Here is an 18,876-nt window from a genome sequence, read left to right on the forward strand (position 1 = left end):
GTACCCCTGCCTTTCACCCAATGTGTGCTGGGATAGACTCCAGCAGATCCCCGTGAACCTAATTAGGAATAAAGCGGGTATAGACAATGGATGGATGGATGGATGGATATAATGTCACTTTAGTTTTTGTTTAATTTACATCATGTCCTCCAGAGGAAGGAATTCAGCCTCGTGATGGAAATCTGTTGAGGACGTGAATGATTTCTTCAGCCAAGATTCCGGATGATTGTACCATTTATCATGAGGTTTTTTATTAGAAATCCCATGCAGGGAAATATGAAATATTTCCAAGCAGCGAAAGCGGCAAAGTTTGTTTTCTCCCCCCAAAAAAGAGTCTAAAATCATTTTCCTCACCTTGTTAATGTCAGACTGAAATGTCACATTTTCACTTTCTGCTCGTTTCCGCACTCGCGCTCGGACTTAACGCCGCAGGAGTGAAACCCACGTTATGGATTGATCGGTGTGAAGCCATCGACCGAAGAAAGTGTTAATGATTTGGGGCGAGTCGACTTTGCTGAGCAAATTCACAGAATCTCACATTTACACATTCACAATAAAAGAAAAAAACCTCACAAAAATAAACACGTCTGTCATTTCCACAGCATGTTAGAAGTTTTTGTTCTGTGATGAGTGACAGGAAAAATAATCCAGGACTCTGAAGTGAGGTCAATGTTACTGCGATCTGAAGCTCATTAATTTCCTCTTCTTCTTTCTTCTTCTTATTATTCCTTTTACACTGCAGCTATTTAGCTATGATTACCATTTATAATTTATAAAAAGTTACTCATCATATTTTTTATCCATTTATAGTTACATTTAATTTTCTGGATCGTCTATGATTCACATTATTTCCTGTAAAATAATTCCAAACCTATAACACCCAATGAGACCCTAGTGACCTCACCACATAGCCGGATGCCTTCTTTCAGCACTTCATCCCTTTTTTCTTGCCTTCTTCTCAGAATTGTCTGTTTGCTGGACTCTCAGGTTCATGTCTCTGCACTGATATGTCAAGTTTGAGTCAAATTTGCAGCAGTGCCTCGATGCTGAAGATCCATATGATTTGTCTGATTTCTGTGTGCTGTGGAGAGACACACTGTGTGTGTGTAATGCTGTGTGTGTGTGTTTGTGTGTGTGTTGGACAAGACGCTGGCACTGACCTTCCTCAGACTCACAGTTGGGATGTCCGCTTTGGATAACAGTTTCGGTTAACGTTCCTGTCCTGACCGTGGCAACCGTCCATTTCTGAAACGCAGAGATCTTCACCACAGAGTCTGTCCATATCAGTGTCTCTCAGACCTCAGGCCTGGACTGGACCACGTCGCTGTATTCCTGCATTTCACTCTGGTCTTGATGGATTTATTAGACATTTTCCCTCAGTATAAAGAAATGAATGATGTTCTGTCTGTTAGTCTGATATAAAATCAGTCTGTTGGCTTTCAGTGTGTTTTAGACGTGTGTTTTTCCCTCTGTTGGAGAACCTTACACAGAATTTTACTGCTTAAAGATGAGATTTGAGCTGCTTTTTAGATGAACAAGCACTTGGAGCATCTCAGAGAGCAGAAATGGGTTTGATATCAACATTTACTTTGACAATAACTGGAAAAATAACTGTTTTTGTTAATTTTGGAACTTTACTTTGTATATACAGAACCTGTGAACAAACAAGTGCAGCACTGCATGATGGAAACTGTGTTTTGTAGCACATTTGGTTAGCTAATAGTGTGCAACATGAATCACAGATTAGCATATGTGGTTTTACATACACTATAGTGCCAAAAGTTTTGGGACACGCCTCCAAATCATTGAGTTCAGGTGTTGTTTTTCAGGGGTCGGGCTCGGCCCCTTAGTTCCAGTGAAAGGAACTCTTAATGCTTCAGCTTCATACCAAGACATTTTGGACAATTTCATGCTCTTTGTGGGAACAGTTTGGGGATGACCCCTTCCTGTTCCAACATGACTGCACACCAGTGACCAAAGCAAGGTCCATAAAGACATGGATGAGTGAGTTTGGTGTGGAGGAACTTGACTGGCCTGAACAGAGTCCTGATCTCAACCCCAGAGAACACCTTTGGGATTCAAGATTCAAGAAGCTTTATTGTCATTTCAACCACATATATCTGGCGCAGTACATAGTGAAATGAAACAACGTTTCTCCAGGACCTGGTGTTACAGAAACATACAACAACAAGTTCAACATAAATATAAATTATGTGTGTGTGTGTGTGCGTCCACACAGTCAAGAGAGTGTGTATGTGTATATGTGTGTGAGAGAGACAGAGAGTTGATATACAGTTCAGTCCTGAGTGAGAGTGCGTGTGTGTGTGTGTGTGTGTGTGTGTGTGTGAGAGAGAGTGTAGAACAGTTCAGTCCCGGGTGTTGAGGAGCCTGATGGCTTGAGGAAAGAAACTGTTGCCCAAATGCTCCGGTACCTCTTTCCAGATGGCAGGAGGGTGAAGAGTGTGTGTGAGGGGTGTGTGGGGTGTGTAAGAGTGTGTGTGAGGGGTGTGTGGGGTGTGTAAGAGTGTGTGTGAGGGGTGTGTGGGGTGTGTAAGAGTGTGTGTGAGGGGTGTGTGGGGTGTGTAAGAGTGTGTGTGAGGGGTGTGTGGGGTGTGTAAGAGTGTGTGTGAGGGGTCTGTGGGGTGTGTAAGAGTGTGTGTGAGGGGTGTGTGGGGTGTGTAAGAGTGTGTGTGAGGGGTGTATGGGGTGTGTAAGAGTGTGTGAGGGGTGTGTGGGGTGTGTAAGAGTGTGTGTGAGGGGTGTGTGGGGTCAGCCACAATGCTGTTAGCTTTGCGGATGCAGTGTGTGGTGTAAATGTCTGTGATAGAGGGGAGAGAGACTCCAATGATCTTCTCAGCTGTCCTCACTGTCCCCTGAAGGGTCTTGTGATCTGAGACGGTGCAGTTCCCAAACCAGGCAGTGATGCAGCTGCTCAGGACGCTCTCCATGGTCCCTCTGTAGAACACAGTCAGGATGGGGGGAGGGAGATGGGCTTTCCTCAGCCTCCTCAGGAAGTAGAGACGCTGCTGGGCTTTCTTGGTGATGGAGCTGGTGTTGAGTGACCAGGTGAAGTTCTCCGCCAGATGGACACCAAGGAATTTGATGCTCTTGACGATCTCCACAGAGGAGCCGTCGATAGACAGCGGAGAATGGTCACACTGTGCTCTCCTGAAGTCAACAACCATCTCTTTGGATGAATTAGAGTGGAGACTGTGAGCCAGACCTTCTCGTCCAACATCAGTGTCTGACCTCACAAATGTGCTTCTAGAGGAACGGTCAAAAATCCCCATAAACACACTCCTAAACCTTGTGGAAAGCCTTCCCAGAAGAGTTGAAGCTGTTATAACTGTAAAGGGCGGGACAACTCCATATTACATTCATGTGCATGTAAAGGCAGACGTCCCAAAACTTTTGTCCATATAGTGTATCACCCCTAGTAGGCTAGGGAAAAACAGAAATCCTTCTGAAACACTACAAATTCTTAAAGTCCTGAGTGTCTACTTTCATGTGAGCTTCATATTAACCTCCACTGTGGAGTGAAACATGACAAATACACCCAATCATCTACATGGACACAACAATAACAGGAAGAATTTCCATTTTTTGCTTGTTCTATTAGCTAAAAGATGTTTAAATAGCTATAAACTTTAAACAATGTCAACATCCTGGCTGCCTGCTGCACATCTTGTTGCATTTTGCATATTATGGGTGAAACACTTCACATTAAACGTGTCGTTATGAGCCGGTTTCAGTGTCTAATAAACACTGTTCTGCTCTCTGTAGTGAAATGTTGAGATTTTCTTGTGGCTTTACCAGACAGCTCCAGTTTTTATCCAGCAGCTGATTAGTTCGGACGCTTTGTTTCCATGGCTGTGTAAATCCAGTGAATGCTGCTCGCGCTCCTCAAAGTGAACATCTCTCAGATGAACAGGAAAACACTGCCACTGAATAATGCAGTTTTTCTTTTCTTTTATATAATCCACACGTGTCTGGACGGAGCTCGGAGCTCTCGCACTGTCACACGAAGCTTTTTTTTCCATCCTCAGGTCACACCTTCTGCTACTGATGAGCTTCTGTAGATCTGCAGCAGAGATTTTGTCATTTTGAGGTGATGAAGCTTCACTGAAAAATGATCAAAGTGAAGCAGCACCTGAGCTGTGATGTTGTGTGTTTCTGTGTGAGCACTAACGTGTCTGGCGATGACGTCTGCTGTTTTTAACCACATTGACACTGGAGACTCCTTCCGCATGTTACAGAAACATCTGTATTCCGTCTATCATCAGCGAAGCATGCGCTGTTGCTATAGAAACCCTAACGAAATCTAAAAGCTCTGAGCTAAATCTGTTGCTACGACGATGTTTGTAAGGTAAGTCAGTAAGTAGGTGTAATATACACTTTATAACACTCATTCCATCTTCTAATCAATAAACATCCTGATTATTGCAGTTTATTGCGGTTCGTAACTGCTGAAGAGTTTAACGATGAGACATAATGAGACACGTCGTTCAAATTAAACACAATTAACGCTCTCCATCTGTCGCCTCTTTCCACTGCACACTAAAATATTAGCAGCTAATGCGCTTTGGAGCAGACGCTAGCGTCTAGCTTTGGTCCGGTTAATCATCTTCTTCTCTCCTCACACCTGACAGTGGATCAGATTCCACAGTGTAACAATAACACAACTGTAGAGATCAGCAGTTTACATGCTGCTTTGGCTGAACGCCGAACTTCTCCTCGCTCTCCTCGAGTGCACACTACATACAGCGCTGTGTAATGAACTTTATATCCTGCATTAATCCATACATCCATTACGAAGCCGTCTGTGATCCGATTGTTTACACAGAAAAACGTTCAACTTTTCAGCATAAGATTCTTTAAAAGCATGTGAGGAAGAATGTAGAAGAAGCGACGGTGAGGATGTTGTGTATAGATAATAGATAATAGGATAGAGATAGAGGATAGATAATACGGCAAAATCTTAAAGAGTTAAAAAGGTAAACATTAAATGTTGAAATTTGTGAGGAATTAAATTTTTTTGAATTGGTTTCATCAGAAGCTTGAAAGTGAATTGTGAGTGAAATGTAAATAAAATGTTCAGGAGGCGTCTAATCGATAATTAGTCTACAGAAGAAACTCTAATAACAATGACCTGTCCTAGCTTGTTATTATTAGCATACTAGACATGAATTCCTCCATGGAGATATTTCCGTGGAGGAACATTAGGTTTGATGTAACGATGAACATGATAGTGCACTCTAGTTAGCGGTGTTTTAACAGCTTTATAACAGCTGTTATAACACTTTTACACTTAACTTAATGTCAGGGATAAGCCCATGATGTTGCAGCCAATCAGAGTCCAGCTTTCAGGATCCTCGAAGCCCAGAAAGGTGTAAAAGATATCAGATGTTTGATGAGCTGAGGCTGAGACTAGCTGAGGTGACTCCTTTACCTGTACTTGTTGTCATGGTTACCAGCCAGCCAATCAGAATGATAAATCATAGGTTCAAAATTTTACATGGTTTTAATTATGACTGAAAAAGACTGGAGGAATTAACTGGATTAACTGGAGGAATTAACTCATGTCATCTGTTATAAGATGTTTATTACGTGGTGATGTCAGTGTTATGACACAGTGTAAGTGTTAAGGGCAAGGGCAAGTAAAGCATTAGCGAGGATTCTGACTTCTCGTTTTTTCCAGGAAGAACTTCGTTTATTATAAGTGATGAGGTATAAATAAGAAACGCTGAACTGCTGTGGATTAAGTCATTAGCCTCCATCTGTAATATTTATTTACCCATAAAACCACAAGAAGCTGTAATTAACTCGGAAAGTTAAGATTGTAATTACAGTCGTGTTTTTATTTATAGGGATTTTTTAGAATCTAAGCAGAGAATCGGAGGAGAAGAGACCGCCCCAGAATAGACCCAGGTTTAAAGGGAGGTGTGAATATTAATTAGGAATTTAAAGCAGATGATCAGGTGAAATCTGGCGTCCGGCTGCAGTTTGTTGACGTGGAAAATAAAAATGCAGGCCGATTGACCACAGCACAGATCTGTGTCCGAACCACAACAATGAACAGTGTTGACTTTCCTCTCCTTTCTGTCTGAATATTTAAACCAACATCAGTGTCAGTGTCTGAGAGTCAGGTCCTGAGGGAGGAGTCACGCTGCTTAGAAATGTCTTCAATTCTCTCTCTCTCTCTCTCTCTCTCTCTCTCTCTCTCTCTCTCTCTCTCTCTCTTCCTCTCTCCCTTCTCTATCTATCTATCTATCTATCTATCTATCTATCTATCTATCTATCTATCTGTCTGTTTTGGTATCTATCAATTTATCTGTCTGCCCCCCCCCTCTAATCCACCCTCCCTCTCTCTCTCTCTCTCTCTCTCTCTGTATCTATTTATCTGTTTTTCTATCTATGGATTTATTGCCTGTTTCTTTCTCTCTCTTTCTCTCTCTCCCTCTCCCCTTTTTCTCTCGCCGCCTTCCTCTCTCTCTCTCTCTGTCTCCCTCTCTCCCTCCCTCTACCCCCTCCCCCCACTATATAACATGTAGAGGGATTATTTTTTTTCACACTTTGCCTCTCACTGGAGATTTGTTTTTTTTTTTCTCCTCACACAAATCCCACTTCAATCACTTTCTCCTTTCATCATTTGTTATTATCGCTCTTTTTCTCTGCATGCCGCACGTCGAGTCGATATTGCGTTTGTTTTTTACTCGGAATGTTCTAGATATTTCAGAGCAGTCTCTGAGACTCAGTGCTTTGCATAAGTATTCACCCCCTCTGACCCTTCCACAGTGTGTAGAGTTACGAGGTGGACACAGACGGATGGACAGATCAGCTGTAGTTCAGAAGGTCAGGGGTCACTCTAACAGTTTAACTGTTAGACAAAAACAATGACGTGTTTAAGCCCAGAATCTAGTGTCCAAAGTTATAAAATAAAAATGAAGCTGTTTTCTGGTGAAACTCTTCACTTCAGGTGCTGAAAACTTTGCAGCAGTGTCTGAGAGAGTGAAGACAGAGAATTTAAAATCCATCCATCCATCCATTGTCTATACCCGCTTTATTCCTAATCAGGGTCACGGGGATCTGCTGGAGCCTATCCCAGCGCACACTGGGCGAAAGGCAGGGGTACACCCTGGACAGGTCACCAGTCCATCGCAGAGAATTTAAAATATTAAATAAATAAATTGCCTTTTATTTGTCATGGCGGTGGTGGGGCTTGAACGCTAATCTTCTGGTCAACGACCCAGAGCCCTGACCACTTGAGCCACCACCGCCCCAGAAGTTACCAAGTGTCTTCACTTTTAAACACTTCAGCAGCAGGATAACACTCTGCAAATGATATCAGTGTGAAGACATCAACATTTCAGAGCACAGAATCCGATCTGCTTTATGTCCTTCATGTACAAGCGTTAGCTAGCTGAGTCAGGGAGACGAGCTAGATCTTTTGATGTTTTACAGTATGACATACGATGTCATTTACGATGTTCTGTTGCGTGAATAAGTCTAAAGCCTATAGCATGATGCGTAAGAAGCCGATTTATAAGATTAGCCTGAACTACATACACTATATTGGCAAAAGTATTAGGACGTCTGCCTTTCCATGCACATGAGTGTAATATGGAGTTGTCCCGCCCTTTGCAGCTAGAACAGCTTCAACTCTTCTGGGAAGGCTTTCCACAAGGTTTAGGAGTGTGTTTATGGGAATTTTTGACCGTTCCTCTAGAAGCACATTTGTGAGGTCAGGCACTGATGTTAATCGAGAAGATCTGGCTCACAGTCTCCACTCTAATTCATCCCAAAGGTGTTCTATGGGGTTGAGGTCAGGACTCTGTGCAGGCCAGTCAAGTTCCTCCACACCAAACTCACTCATCCATGTCTTTATGGACCTTGCTTTGGTCACTGGTGTGCAGTCATGTTGGAACAGGAAGGGGTCATCCCCAAACTGTTCCCACAAAGAGCAAGAAATTGTCCAAAATGTCTTGGTATGAAGCTGAAGCATTAAGAGTTCCTTTCACTGGAACTAAGGGGCCGAGCCCAACCCCTGAAAAACAACACCTGAACTCAATGATCTGGAGGGGTGTCCCAATACTTTTGGCAATATAGTGTAGCTATGCTATGGTACTTATTGAGCTCCTGAAGCCCCATCAGCATTTGGTAGTCTGTTCTAGGCCAGCTAGCATAACCATTCTTTATGAACTCATGTTAACGGAGGTTTGAATTTAATTGAATTTCAGTCTCAGAGTGATGGAGAGAATACTCATGCAGTCACTTCTGACTCTCGCAGACGTTGATTTCTACACCCACCTCATAGCCGTATGCAGAGTTTAACACATTTTGAGTTTGTAAACGAATCTCACGCCCGAGCTCCTGTATGAAAGTATTTTGAAGATTTTATTTGAGTGCTCAGAAGATATAGATTTATCCCTCTGCTTTGCTCCTGGGCTGTTCTGTGGTGTTGAATAATTAACGCTGGAAGTCTGTTTGCTGGAGTTGCTGCACTTCTCTGCTTTTGGCTCATGATTCTGAGCTGAGGAGCTTCGTCCATCACGGTTCTCCAAAAAAACAGAACAGAAGGATATTCTTTTACAGGATGTTCTCCTCTGGAAGAGATGTAATGTTTGTGTGAATGTAAATGTGCTCCAGGAGAGCAGAGTGTGTGTGTGTGTGTTTTATCTATTTATACTTACATTTAATGTCCCATGAAACAAGTTACTTCCTGTTGTCTCTTCAGCTACAGCCGCTATAAACAGTGTTTCCCTCACCAGCTCAACTTTATTGTTTCTCCTCGAGTAAATAAGACAAAAAATAAAAATGAATGTTACCATAGCAACCGTAAAGAAGTGTAAACTCTCCTGTCTTGAAGATGTGGGAAAAATTTCACTTGACACTGGAGACTCCTTCCTAATGTTACAGAAATGTCCCTGTGATCGAGCTGTTGCTATAGAAACAATAACCTACCCGAGTGAGTGCATTAATATGAACCTGTACAGAATATTAATGCATCTCGGTTGATTATTAATGAGTGTTAATGAATATTAATGAGTGTTAATGAATATTAATGAGTGTATACCAACAGTAGCTGCACTGAATGTGGTCAGATCACATGATTTACAGGAGTTGAAAATTTTTGTCCATTTTAAGCTACTAAAACAACATTTTTTCAAATTTATTTACAAAGTAATCAGAAGTGGCTTTGTGTTCACTACACAGAGAATATTTACTGAGTTGTGTAGCAGAGCGGGGTTCAGTGAGATGTAAAATGTGTTAAAGGTGTTTAGCTTGCTAAGAGTGATTTTTTTTTAAGTTTTAAATTTTACAGAGTGAATGTTAGAGCCACATGGAGTTCAGCTACCGGGTAAAATAAAATAAAATAAAATTAAATTAAATTAAATTAAATTAAATTAAATTAAATTAAATTAAATTAAATTAAATTAAATTAAATTAAATTAAATTAAATTAAATTAAATTAAAAAATGTGCTGAGTGAATATTAGAGCTACATGGAGTTCAGCCACCAGGAAATTAATTAATTAATTAATTAAATTAATAAATATGTTAGAAGAGAATAGATACCTGTACTGAAGTGTGTTATATTATTTTACTTTCTGTAAAGTGAACAGTTTCCTTGTTAAAGTTACTCTTCCGGATGCAGTTTATTCAAAGCAGCATGTCGTATTCTGTCAGTAAAACGAAGGAGCTGAGAGTCGACTAGATTTTATTACAAAACTCAATCAAGTGGTCACTCGAGACGCGTTCCAGACATGTGAAACCGCCAGGTTCAAACTCCATCCGTCTCCGCTGTCTGTGTGTAATCAGATTATCTGAGACGGATGTTAATATCAGATCTAAACCTGGAGTCAGTTCACAGATAAAACTTTTGATTTCCCTTGTTATAGGAAAATTAAAAAAAACTTTACTAGATTTAATGCTTTGAAATAAAATCTTTGGAGTAAAACAAAAACAAATCTGAATTATTTTAATATATTTTGATTCCTGATACATTTTTGTCTTTGTTTTTATTGCTTCCAAACCAAAATATATATATATATATATATTGCTGATTTTACTTTTTATATTTGTTTTTTAATAACTACTAAAATGAAGAAATAATTAATAAAGAACAGTGAATGTTCTTAAATACACCTCTTCCGCTTCCTCTTCCTCTTCCTCATTAAATCCCAAAAGTTCTTTTCGGAAAATATATTTTTCCAAGAAAACCTTCAGTCCTCATCCTCCGTGACCTCTGTCTCTGCTGTCTGCAGTCTGTAAATCACCCAAGTCTCATTTAGACTCCTGCTGACGGAAGCATCCGGAGCTTCACTCGGACTCGTTTATCATCAGATCTACAGCATCGATCTCAGGATGGAGCCTGGAGAGGTTTAGTTTCACCTCACAGCCTCGCTGCAGGAGCTTAGTTCCTCAAAGCTTGGTTCCTCAGGACTCAGTTCCTCAGGGCTCATTTCCTCAGGGCTCGGTTTCTCAAGGCTTGGTTTCTCAGGGCTCTGTTCCTCAGGACTCACTTCCTCAGGGGTCAGTGTCTCAGGGCTTGGTTCCTCAGGACTCTGTTCCTCAGGGCTCGGTTCCTCAGGCCTCGGTTTCTCAAGGCTTGGTTCCTCAGGGCTTGGGTGTGTTTTTGTCCTGTGATATATTACACTAATTACACACTGCACTCAGAAACTTCCTTACGCTTCAGTTCTTCTGTCCACCTCCTGAGCTCATCACACTGACCTCCTGACTTCTCTGGATGGATAAAGAGCTGTGATGGAGCAGTACAGGAGCGGTACAGGAGAGCTCACATGCTTGATTGCATTATTTAAATACATTATTTTTGAATATACAATGGAGATAAATCAAGTGTTGAGGATGCAGAAGATAGGGATAGGTGGAGAGAGATGATTTGCTGTGGCGACCCCTGAGGGAAAAGCCGAAAGAAGAAGAAGAAGAAGACAAGAAGAAGGCACCCATTTCACCTTACACATGCTTTGACTTATAGAACTGTTTTAATATAAAAGCTTCATCATTCTCCAAGGGGTCTACAGAGAACCATTTTATTGGGAGAAGGTTTTATTGGTCAAGTACAAAACTCCAGGGTTCGATACAGAACACCAAAGAACCTCTGTTTTTAAGAGTGTGAGGCAAAATGGCCTTTCTCTGATTCCCTTTTCTATTTCGTTTTCTTTTCATTGATGCTTAAAAGACTTTATTATTATTTCAGAAATTATTTTAGATTCTGTAAGTTGGGTAAGAACACTGTAACACACACACACACACACAGATACACACACACACAGATACACACACACACACACAGACACACACACTTTGTGTGTTCAGAGCATGTACATGACATTAATGAACTCCGTTTCAGCTAGAACCTACTCGACGTTTTTTAAAGAGTAAACAGATGTTAAAGGATCTGCTGTAGTCAGTAATGAAGCAGGATGTCTGTTACAGAAGAGCTGGGCTGTAAATCCAGATGGTCACGCAATCACAAGCGGCTAAAATCACACGGCGACAGAAAACCTAAACAATCTGCTTTATAAGATCTTCTGGGAGATGAAACATTTCAGTGAACATTTTCCTCTAATCTGTGTTTGGGTTAAATTGCTCTCTTGGTTACGGGTGTAAAGTGTACAGAAAAAGCAAAGAGAGAGAGAGAGAGAGAGAGAGTGAGAGACAGAGAGAGAGAGAGAGAGAGTGAGAGACAGAGAGAGAGAGAGAGAGAGACAGAGAGAGAGAGAGAGAGAGAGAGACAGAGAGAGAGAGAGAGAGAGAGAGAGAGAGAGAGAGAGACAGAGAGAGAGAGAGAGAGAGAGAGACAGAGAGAGAGAGAGAGAGAGAGAGAGACAGAGAGAGAGAGAGAGAGAGACAGAGAGAGAGAGACAGAGAGAGACAGAGAGAGAGACAGAGACAGAGAGAGAGAAAGAGAAGAGAGAGAGAGAGAGAGACAGAGAGAGAGACAGAGAGAGAGAGAGAGAGAGAGAGAGTGAGAGACAGAGAGAGAGAGAGAGAGAGAGTGAGAGACAGAGAGAGAGAGAGACAGAGACAGAGAGAGAGAGAGAGACAGAGAGAGAGACAGAGAGAGAGACAGATCTCCCAAAGTGTTTTATTCCTGTCTGATATCAGAAATTCAGCAGTGATCATGTATTTTATTGTTGAACATCTCAAACTTGTCTTGTTTTATAAGAAACCACAAAAAAGCATAAACTCCTCTGACACTGGAGACTCCTTCCTTAATGTCCCTGTGAATGAGCTGTTGCTATGGAAATGATGATGTGTGAAACCTGTGATGTTGCAGCTGCAATACTGTCTGACCAATCACAATCATCATCAACAACAACAACAACAACAACAATAAGAAGAAGAAGAATCTTTGTCCTGATGTGCAGCGTTCTGTGGCTGCAGTTTGGAGGTGGAATAAATGGACTCTGAGTACAAGCTGCTCTGTAATGTAGGGCAGTGTGTGTGTGTGTGTGTGTGTGTGTGTGTGTGTTAAGAAGAAGAAGAAAGAGAGCACAGTGATCAGTCATGACACTCTGATGTCACCCGGGTGTCATATTCTCTGATCCGTCTCTCGGTCATCACTCCATCAGCTCCACTCCTTTATCTCATGGCTCTGACCGACAGAAACCTGACTCCATCTTACACTCCACTCGCACTGAAGTCTTCCTTCTCATTGGCCTGAAGGTGTTGATGAATTTTCTAGAACAGCAGCACTGACAGTGCAGGTTTTACGCTCGTTCGAATACGTTATTGTTGCTATAGCAACAGCTGGCTCATGGGGACGTGTACAGCGGACACTCCACATAAACACATTAAAACCTGTGGAATTGTTGTTTTGTGTAAGGAGAAACGTGTTTATGAAACACAGATAGAGGGAGACTCTGTAACTTCTCACATCTTCAGGACAGAGTTTAAGCTTCTTTGCAGGTTTCTCAGGAACATCACACGCTGAGATAATCTCACTCTGTTCATCTCACTGAATTAAGGCTTAGGATTTTGTTGGATTTCATTAAACAAAAGTAAGATAAACAGTGACATGGACATTTAATCATTAACTCTGACTAAGTATTTAAAATACACTATGTTGCCAAATGTTTTGGGACGTTTGCCTTTACGTGCACATGAATGTAATATGGAGTTGTCCCGCCCTTTACAGCTATAACATGAACAAGAAGCGTGGTTATTTGTGAGGTCAGGCACTGATGTTGGACGAGAAGGTCTGTCTCACAGTCTCCACTCTAATTCATCCCAAAGGTGTTCTATGGGGTTGAGGTCAGGACTCTGTGCAGGCCAGTCAAGTTCCTCCACACCAAACTCACTCATCCATGTCTTTATGGACCTTGCTTTGGTCACTGGTGTGCAGTCATGTTGGAACAGGAAGGGGTCATCCCCAAACTGTTCCCACAAAGAGCATGAAATTGTCCAAAATGTCTTGGTATGAAGCTGAAGCATTAAGAGTTCCTTTCACTGGAGCTAAGGGGCCGAGCCCAACCCCTGAAAAACAACACCTGAAGTCAATGATCTGGAGGGGTGTCCCAATACTTTTGGCACTATAAGTTTAGAATTGAAATGTCAAATATCAGTACAACAAAGAAAAGTATTTTTAACCAAAGAAAGATTTAATCAATGTCAATAAATATTGTTAAAATACTACTTAACAAACAAAAACAACAAATTAGTTATTAGTTTTAGGTAAAAACTAATAAAAATAATTTTAAAAAATATGAAAAAAATAAAAAATAAATCCAGCTGTTTTTTTTCTGTAAATTTTTCTGGATTTTATTTGATTCGTATTCATGGGTTTTGACTTTGTGCTTCTTTTTCTTGCTTGTGGAATTTGTGGAGTTTTCATGTTTAGTTCAGCTGCAAAACTTTAGGCGAGAACGTTCTATTCCCAGGAACTTTGTTGTTATTTTTCCTGTTAGTATTTTATTTGTGTTATTATTGGCTTGTCCTTTTTATTTATATATATATATATATATATGTTGTTATATTGTTTCCCTCAGATTGACCGTTATGCTCAGAGCGACCTGAAGAAAGGCCTGCAGCTGTTTGGCACTGAGGGAAACATCGGCCTGACCAACGCCTGGAGTATCGTCCAGACCGACGTAAGCAACTGAAAATCACACACAGAATCTGTTATAATATCAACGATCACGATCTGTTCACAACTTAAACATGATCAACAAGAGAAGGAGTAAAATTAATACTCTGTAATTAAGCGGTGTTCTGAACAATACGATAAAAAATAAACACTAAACCAAACACAACACACAAGGGTCATCATCATATAAAGAATTAATAACAAACTCTCAGTAAAGTAAAAAATGTGCTGTGGAAAACCAATAGAAATAAATAGAAATTAAACCTGCCATTGTGTGAAAATTCTACTGTTAGAAGAGATGTAAAGGTATTTAAGAAGTGGAAAGAAAAATTAAAAAATGAAAAATTATTTTTTTCTTTGCATGAAATTTAAAGAGAGTTCTCTTTTTATTAGAGAAATTTTGCAGAAAAGTGCAAGAATGAGAATTGAGGGGGGTAGACTAAAATTAATAATAATCAATAATCATCACAAGTAAAATAAATAAATGAATAAAAATAAATAAATAAAAGTTATAATTGTAATTTAATTTATCAAATACTATTTTGATTAGACACACACACACAAGTAATCTTAAAAAATGATGCTTATTAAAAAATAACTTTCAAATAATTCAGCACAAAAAATTAAAAAATAGCAAATTAATTTGAAATTTGAAATTTTAATTTTTAGTTAAATTTAATTTTTACATTTAATTTTTAGTTACATTTTCTTTATTCATTTATAACTAATAAAAAACAATAATTTATTTACTTTATTGTAACTAATAAAAAATAAATAAAATGTTCATTTAAAGTGTAAACTGTAAAATGTAATTTTTATGAAAAATAATAATTATTTTTATAATAATTAATAATATAATATATTATAACATTTTATACATAAAAATGATAAAAATGAGAACAAAAAAAAGGTTCTTCTTTGGAAACACAGTTATAAATGTGTTTAAGCCTGACAAATTGAATATTAAGGGGAAGTGTGTGTGTGTGTGTGTGTGTGTGTGTGTGTGTGTGTGTGTGTGCGTGCGTGTGTGTGCGTGTGTGCGTGTGTGTGTGTGCGTGTGTGCGTGTGTGTGTGCGTGCGTGTGTGCGTGTGTGCGTGCGTGCGTGTGCGTGCGTGCGTGTGTGCGTGCGTGCGTGTGCGTGTGCGTGTGCGTGTGCGTGTGCGTGTGCGTGCGCGTGCGTGTGTGCGTGTGCGCGTGTGCGCGTGTGTGCGTGTGCGTGTGCGTGTGCGTGTGCGTGCGCGTGCGCGTGCGCGTGCGTGTGCGTGCGTGTGCGTGTGCGTGTGCGTGTGCGTGTGCGCGTGCGCGTGCGTGTGTGTGCGTGTGCGTGTGCGCGTGTGCGTGTGCGTGTGTGCGTGTGTGCGTGTGCGTGCGTGTGCGTGTGCGTGTGTGCGTGTGCGTGTGCGTGTGTGCGTGTGCGCGTGTGTGTGTGTGTGTGTGTGTGCGTGTGTGTGTGTGTGTGTGTGTGTGTGTGTGTGTGCGCGTGCGCGTGCGCGTGTGCGTGTGTGTGTGTGTGCGTGTGCGTGTGCGTGTGTGTGTGTGTGTGCGTGTGCGCGTGTGTGCGTGTGCGTGTGTGCGTGTGTGTGTGTGTGTGTGCGTGTGTGTGTGTGCGTGTGTGTGTGTGTGTGTGCAGCAGTGCTTTGATTTCTGTAAGAGCATTAGCCGTGTCTGAGGGTCAGCGGGAGAGAGCCAGAATGTTTTATTTAAATGGTTTATTCTGTACTTTTTAAAATCATAATTCGCAGCAGATGAATCTTTTAGTGTTCAGCTCATGCAGCACTCCAACACGTCTCCTAAACGTGTTTAATGAGCCGACACGTGTTACCTGTAGAAAGGACAGAAGTGAAAAGAAAAGCGTTCTGTTCTCCGTCCTGCACCATCACACGATGAACTTTGATCACGTTCAGCGCTGGAGCAGATGTCGACCAGCGACGTGTTCAGACTACAGACTGCAGACTACAGAGCAGAAACTGTTCAACCTAATGACCTGTCACGGGCAGATTCAGCCTGAAATTATAGCACATTAATGGAAAATGAGACACATAAAAGAGGAGAGAGAGAGAGAGAGAGAGAGAGAGAGAGAGAGGTGGAGTTGGCAGGCATTCTGCTGCTTTATTCATTTTAAATCTACAAAAATGTGTGTGTAATGTGTGTAGGGTTTGGAGTGTTTAGAGTGTTTGAAGTATGTGTAGTGTGTGTAGTGTGTGTAGTGTTTGAAGTGTGTGTAGTATGTATAGTGTGTATATTGTGTATAGTGTGTGTAGTGTGTAGTGTGTGTATAGTGTGTATAGTGTGTGTAGTGTGTATAGTGTGTATAGTATGTATAGTGTGTGTAGTGTGTGTAGTATGTATAGTGTGTGTAGTGTGCATAGTGTGTGTAGTGTGTATAGTGTGTATAGTATGTATAGTAGGTATAGTGTGTGTAGTGTGCATAGTGTGTGTAGTGTGTGTAGTGTGTGTAGTGTGTATAGTATGTATAGTGTGTGTATAGTGTGTATAGTGTGTGTAGTGTGTATAGTATGTATAGTGTGTGTATAGTATGTATAGTGTGTGTAGTGTGTGTATAGTGTGTGTAGTGTGTGTAGTGTGTATAGTATGTATAGTGTGTGTAGTATGTATAGTGTGTGTAGTGTGCATAGTGTGTGTAGTGTGTATAGTATGTATAGTGTGTGTAGTGTGTATAGTGTGTGTAGTGTGTATAGTATGTATAGTGTGTGTAGTGTGTGTATAGTGTGTATAGTGTGTGTAGTGTGTATAGTATGTATAGTGTGTGTATAGTATGTATAGTGTGTGTAGTGTGTGTATAGTGTGTGTAGTGTGTGTAGTGTGTATAGTATGTATAGTGTGTGTAGTATGTATAGTGTGTGTAGTGTGCATAGTGTGTGTAGTGTGTATAGTGTGTATAGTATGTATAGTGTGTGTAGTGTGTATAGTGTGTGTAGTGTGTATAGTATGTATAGTGTGTGTAGTGTGTGCATAGTGTGTATAGTGTGTGTAGTGTGTAGTATGGGTTTGGGTGTTTGTTTGGGTGTGTAACAGTTTTTGGAATCTGATTTCTCTCATAAGTTTAGAATGAATGGAAGGAGTGTCCAGTGTGAAATGGAAGGAGTGTCCAGTGTGAAATGGAAGGAGTGTCCAGTGTGAAATGGAAGGAGTGTCCAGTGTGAAATGGAAGGAGTGTCCAGTGTGAAATGGAAGGAGTGTCCAGTGTGAAATGGAAGGAGTGTCCAGTGTGAAATCTCACTCAGAATCATAACGTTAATTCTCTGATAACGAACACTGACTTTTTTCATTAGGATGGATGACATCATCAACCAGCGTCATCGTCCAGATCCGAGCTAGCGATCTCCAACCACACAGAGAACGTTTTTCTGTTCGTTTCCATGGTAACAATCCATCAAAATGCAAACAGTCTAAAACTCTAGCGCTCGTTAGCTCTAATTCTGCTGATCCAGCTGTTTTAGCATGTGTCGGGTTTGTGGTTCTGAAATCCTGAAAAACATCTCAGGGCTACTTTTTCACTTCACACTCTGCTGCCTGCTCCTCTTCGGATGATCTACAAACGGAATTTTGGGGATTTATTCACTCATTTGCATAGAAATAGATATTTTATAGAGCGGCTCAGGAAGTCCGATCCGGAGTCGTGAAGAGAACACATCGTTAGCGTTAGCGTGCGGCGAGACGAGCGAAACACCGCGGCGGTGTTGTTGATATGAGAGACGCTGGTGAATAAAAGATGGAGATGAGGAGATGCTGCTGATTAGCGCGCGGGAAACACAGAGCTGATTTTAAACACTCTTTGTTAGAGATGGAACTGCAGCGGATGTGATGAGATGCTCCTGTGGTGATGAGTTCGGACGGACCGAAGGATCGTCTGAGATTGTTTTCGATCTCTGGTCTGATTTTTTCTCGTTAAAGTGATGTAATGATTTCTGTCTCACATTTTTTTCTCTCATAGTTTCGTTGCTGTGGCGTAACCAATCACACCGACTGGTTCGATGTCTACAACACCACCCGCGTCCCGGACTCCTGCTGCCTGGAATACAGCGACAACTGCGGCCTGGAAAATCCCGGAACGTGGTGGACCGCTGTATGTAAAGCTAACACACACACACACATAGTAGAACTTTGTTATAGATTCTCGAGCCCGGTCTTTTATCGATCAGATCTCAGCAGGCTCGCTATTTCTCCCGCGTTTCCCGAACCAGCTCACGCTGACATCACATTTACCTCGACCTCGCGTCTACAGGATCCACTCACTGAACACAGAGCACTCTGTTCTCTTACCAATCACTCTCCATAAACACACTCACACCAAAAAGAAACCATTTTTTTTTAAAATGTTAGCATTTTGTAAGAAGGAATTTTTGAGAAGTAAAAAGAAAATAAAAAAGGAAAATTGAGAAAGTAAACCTTACATGACTGACCAGTAAATTTATTTTATTTTATCCCCAAATAATTAAATGGAGTTCATTTTAAGCAAAATAATAAAATCAACCCATAAAATTACTATGAACATAATAAAAATAATTCATTTTAAATGAAAACTAAAAATCGATTTAGAGAGGCTTTTTTTTTGCCTGTTTGGGATTTTATTTAAATAAAACATTACTGATTTGTTAAATGAACTGAAATTTTTTAGAGCAAGTGTAAATGTTGAGCTGACCGCAGAGCTGACCATGTTTGTGTAGGAGCTCAGGGTTTTAAAATCCTATCCCCAAAAACCTCAGACGAGTCGATGGACATGAGATTCTGGACTGATTGACAGT

At 40.9% G+C, this 18,876-nt stretch overlaps 1 protein-coding gene across 2 annotated transcripts in view; it reads left to right on the forward strand.

Annotated features, from left to right (window-relative positions):
* The window catches only part of tspan4a (tetraspanin 4a), a 152,440-nt gene that overhangs the window by 124,696 nt on the left and 8,868 nt on the right, over positions 1–18,876 (forward strand). For both annotated transcript variants that reach the window (XM_058387765.1, XM_058387764.1), the window contains 2 exons: positions 14,012–14,113; positions 18,066–18,197. In XM_058387765.1, the coding sequence (XP_058243748.1) occupies positions 14,012–14,113; positions 18,066–18,197 (234 nt within the window). The remainder of the gene's footprint in view (positions 1–14,011; positions 14,114–18,065; positions 18,198–18,876) is intronic.

This window comes from Hemibagrus wyckioides, linkage group LG04 (assembly GCF_019097595.1).
Source record: "Hemibagrus wyckioides isolate EC202008001 linkage group LG04, SWU_Hwy_1.0, whole genome shotgun sequence".
NCBI classification, from domain to species: domain Eukaryota; kingdom Metazoa; phylum Chordata; class Actinopteri; order Siluriformes; family Bagridae; genus Hemibagrus; species Hemibagrus wyckioides.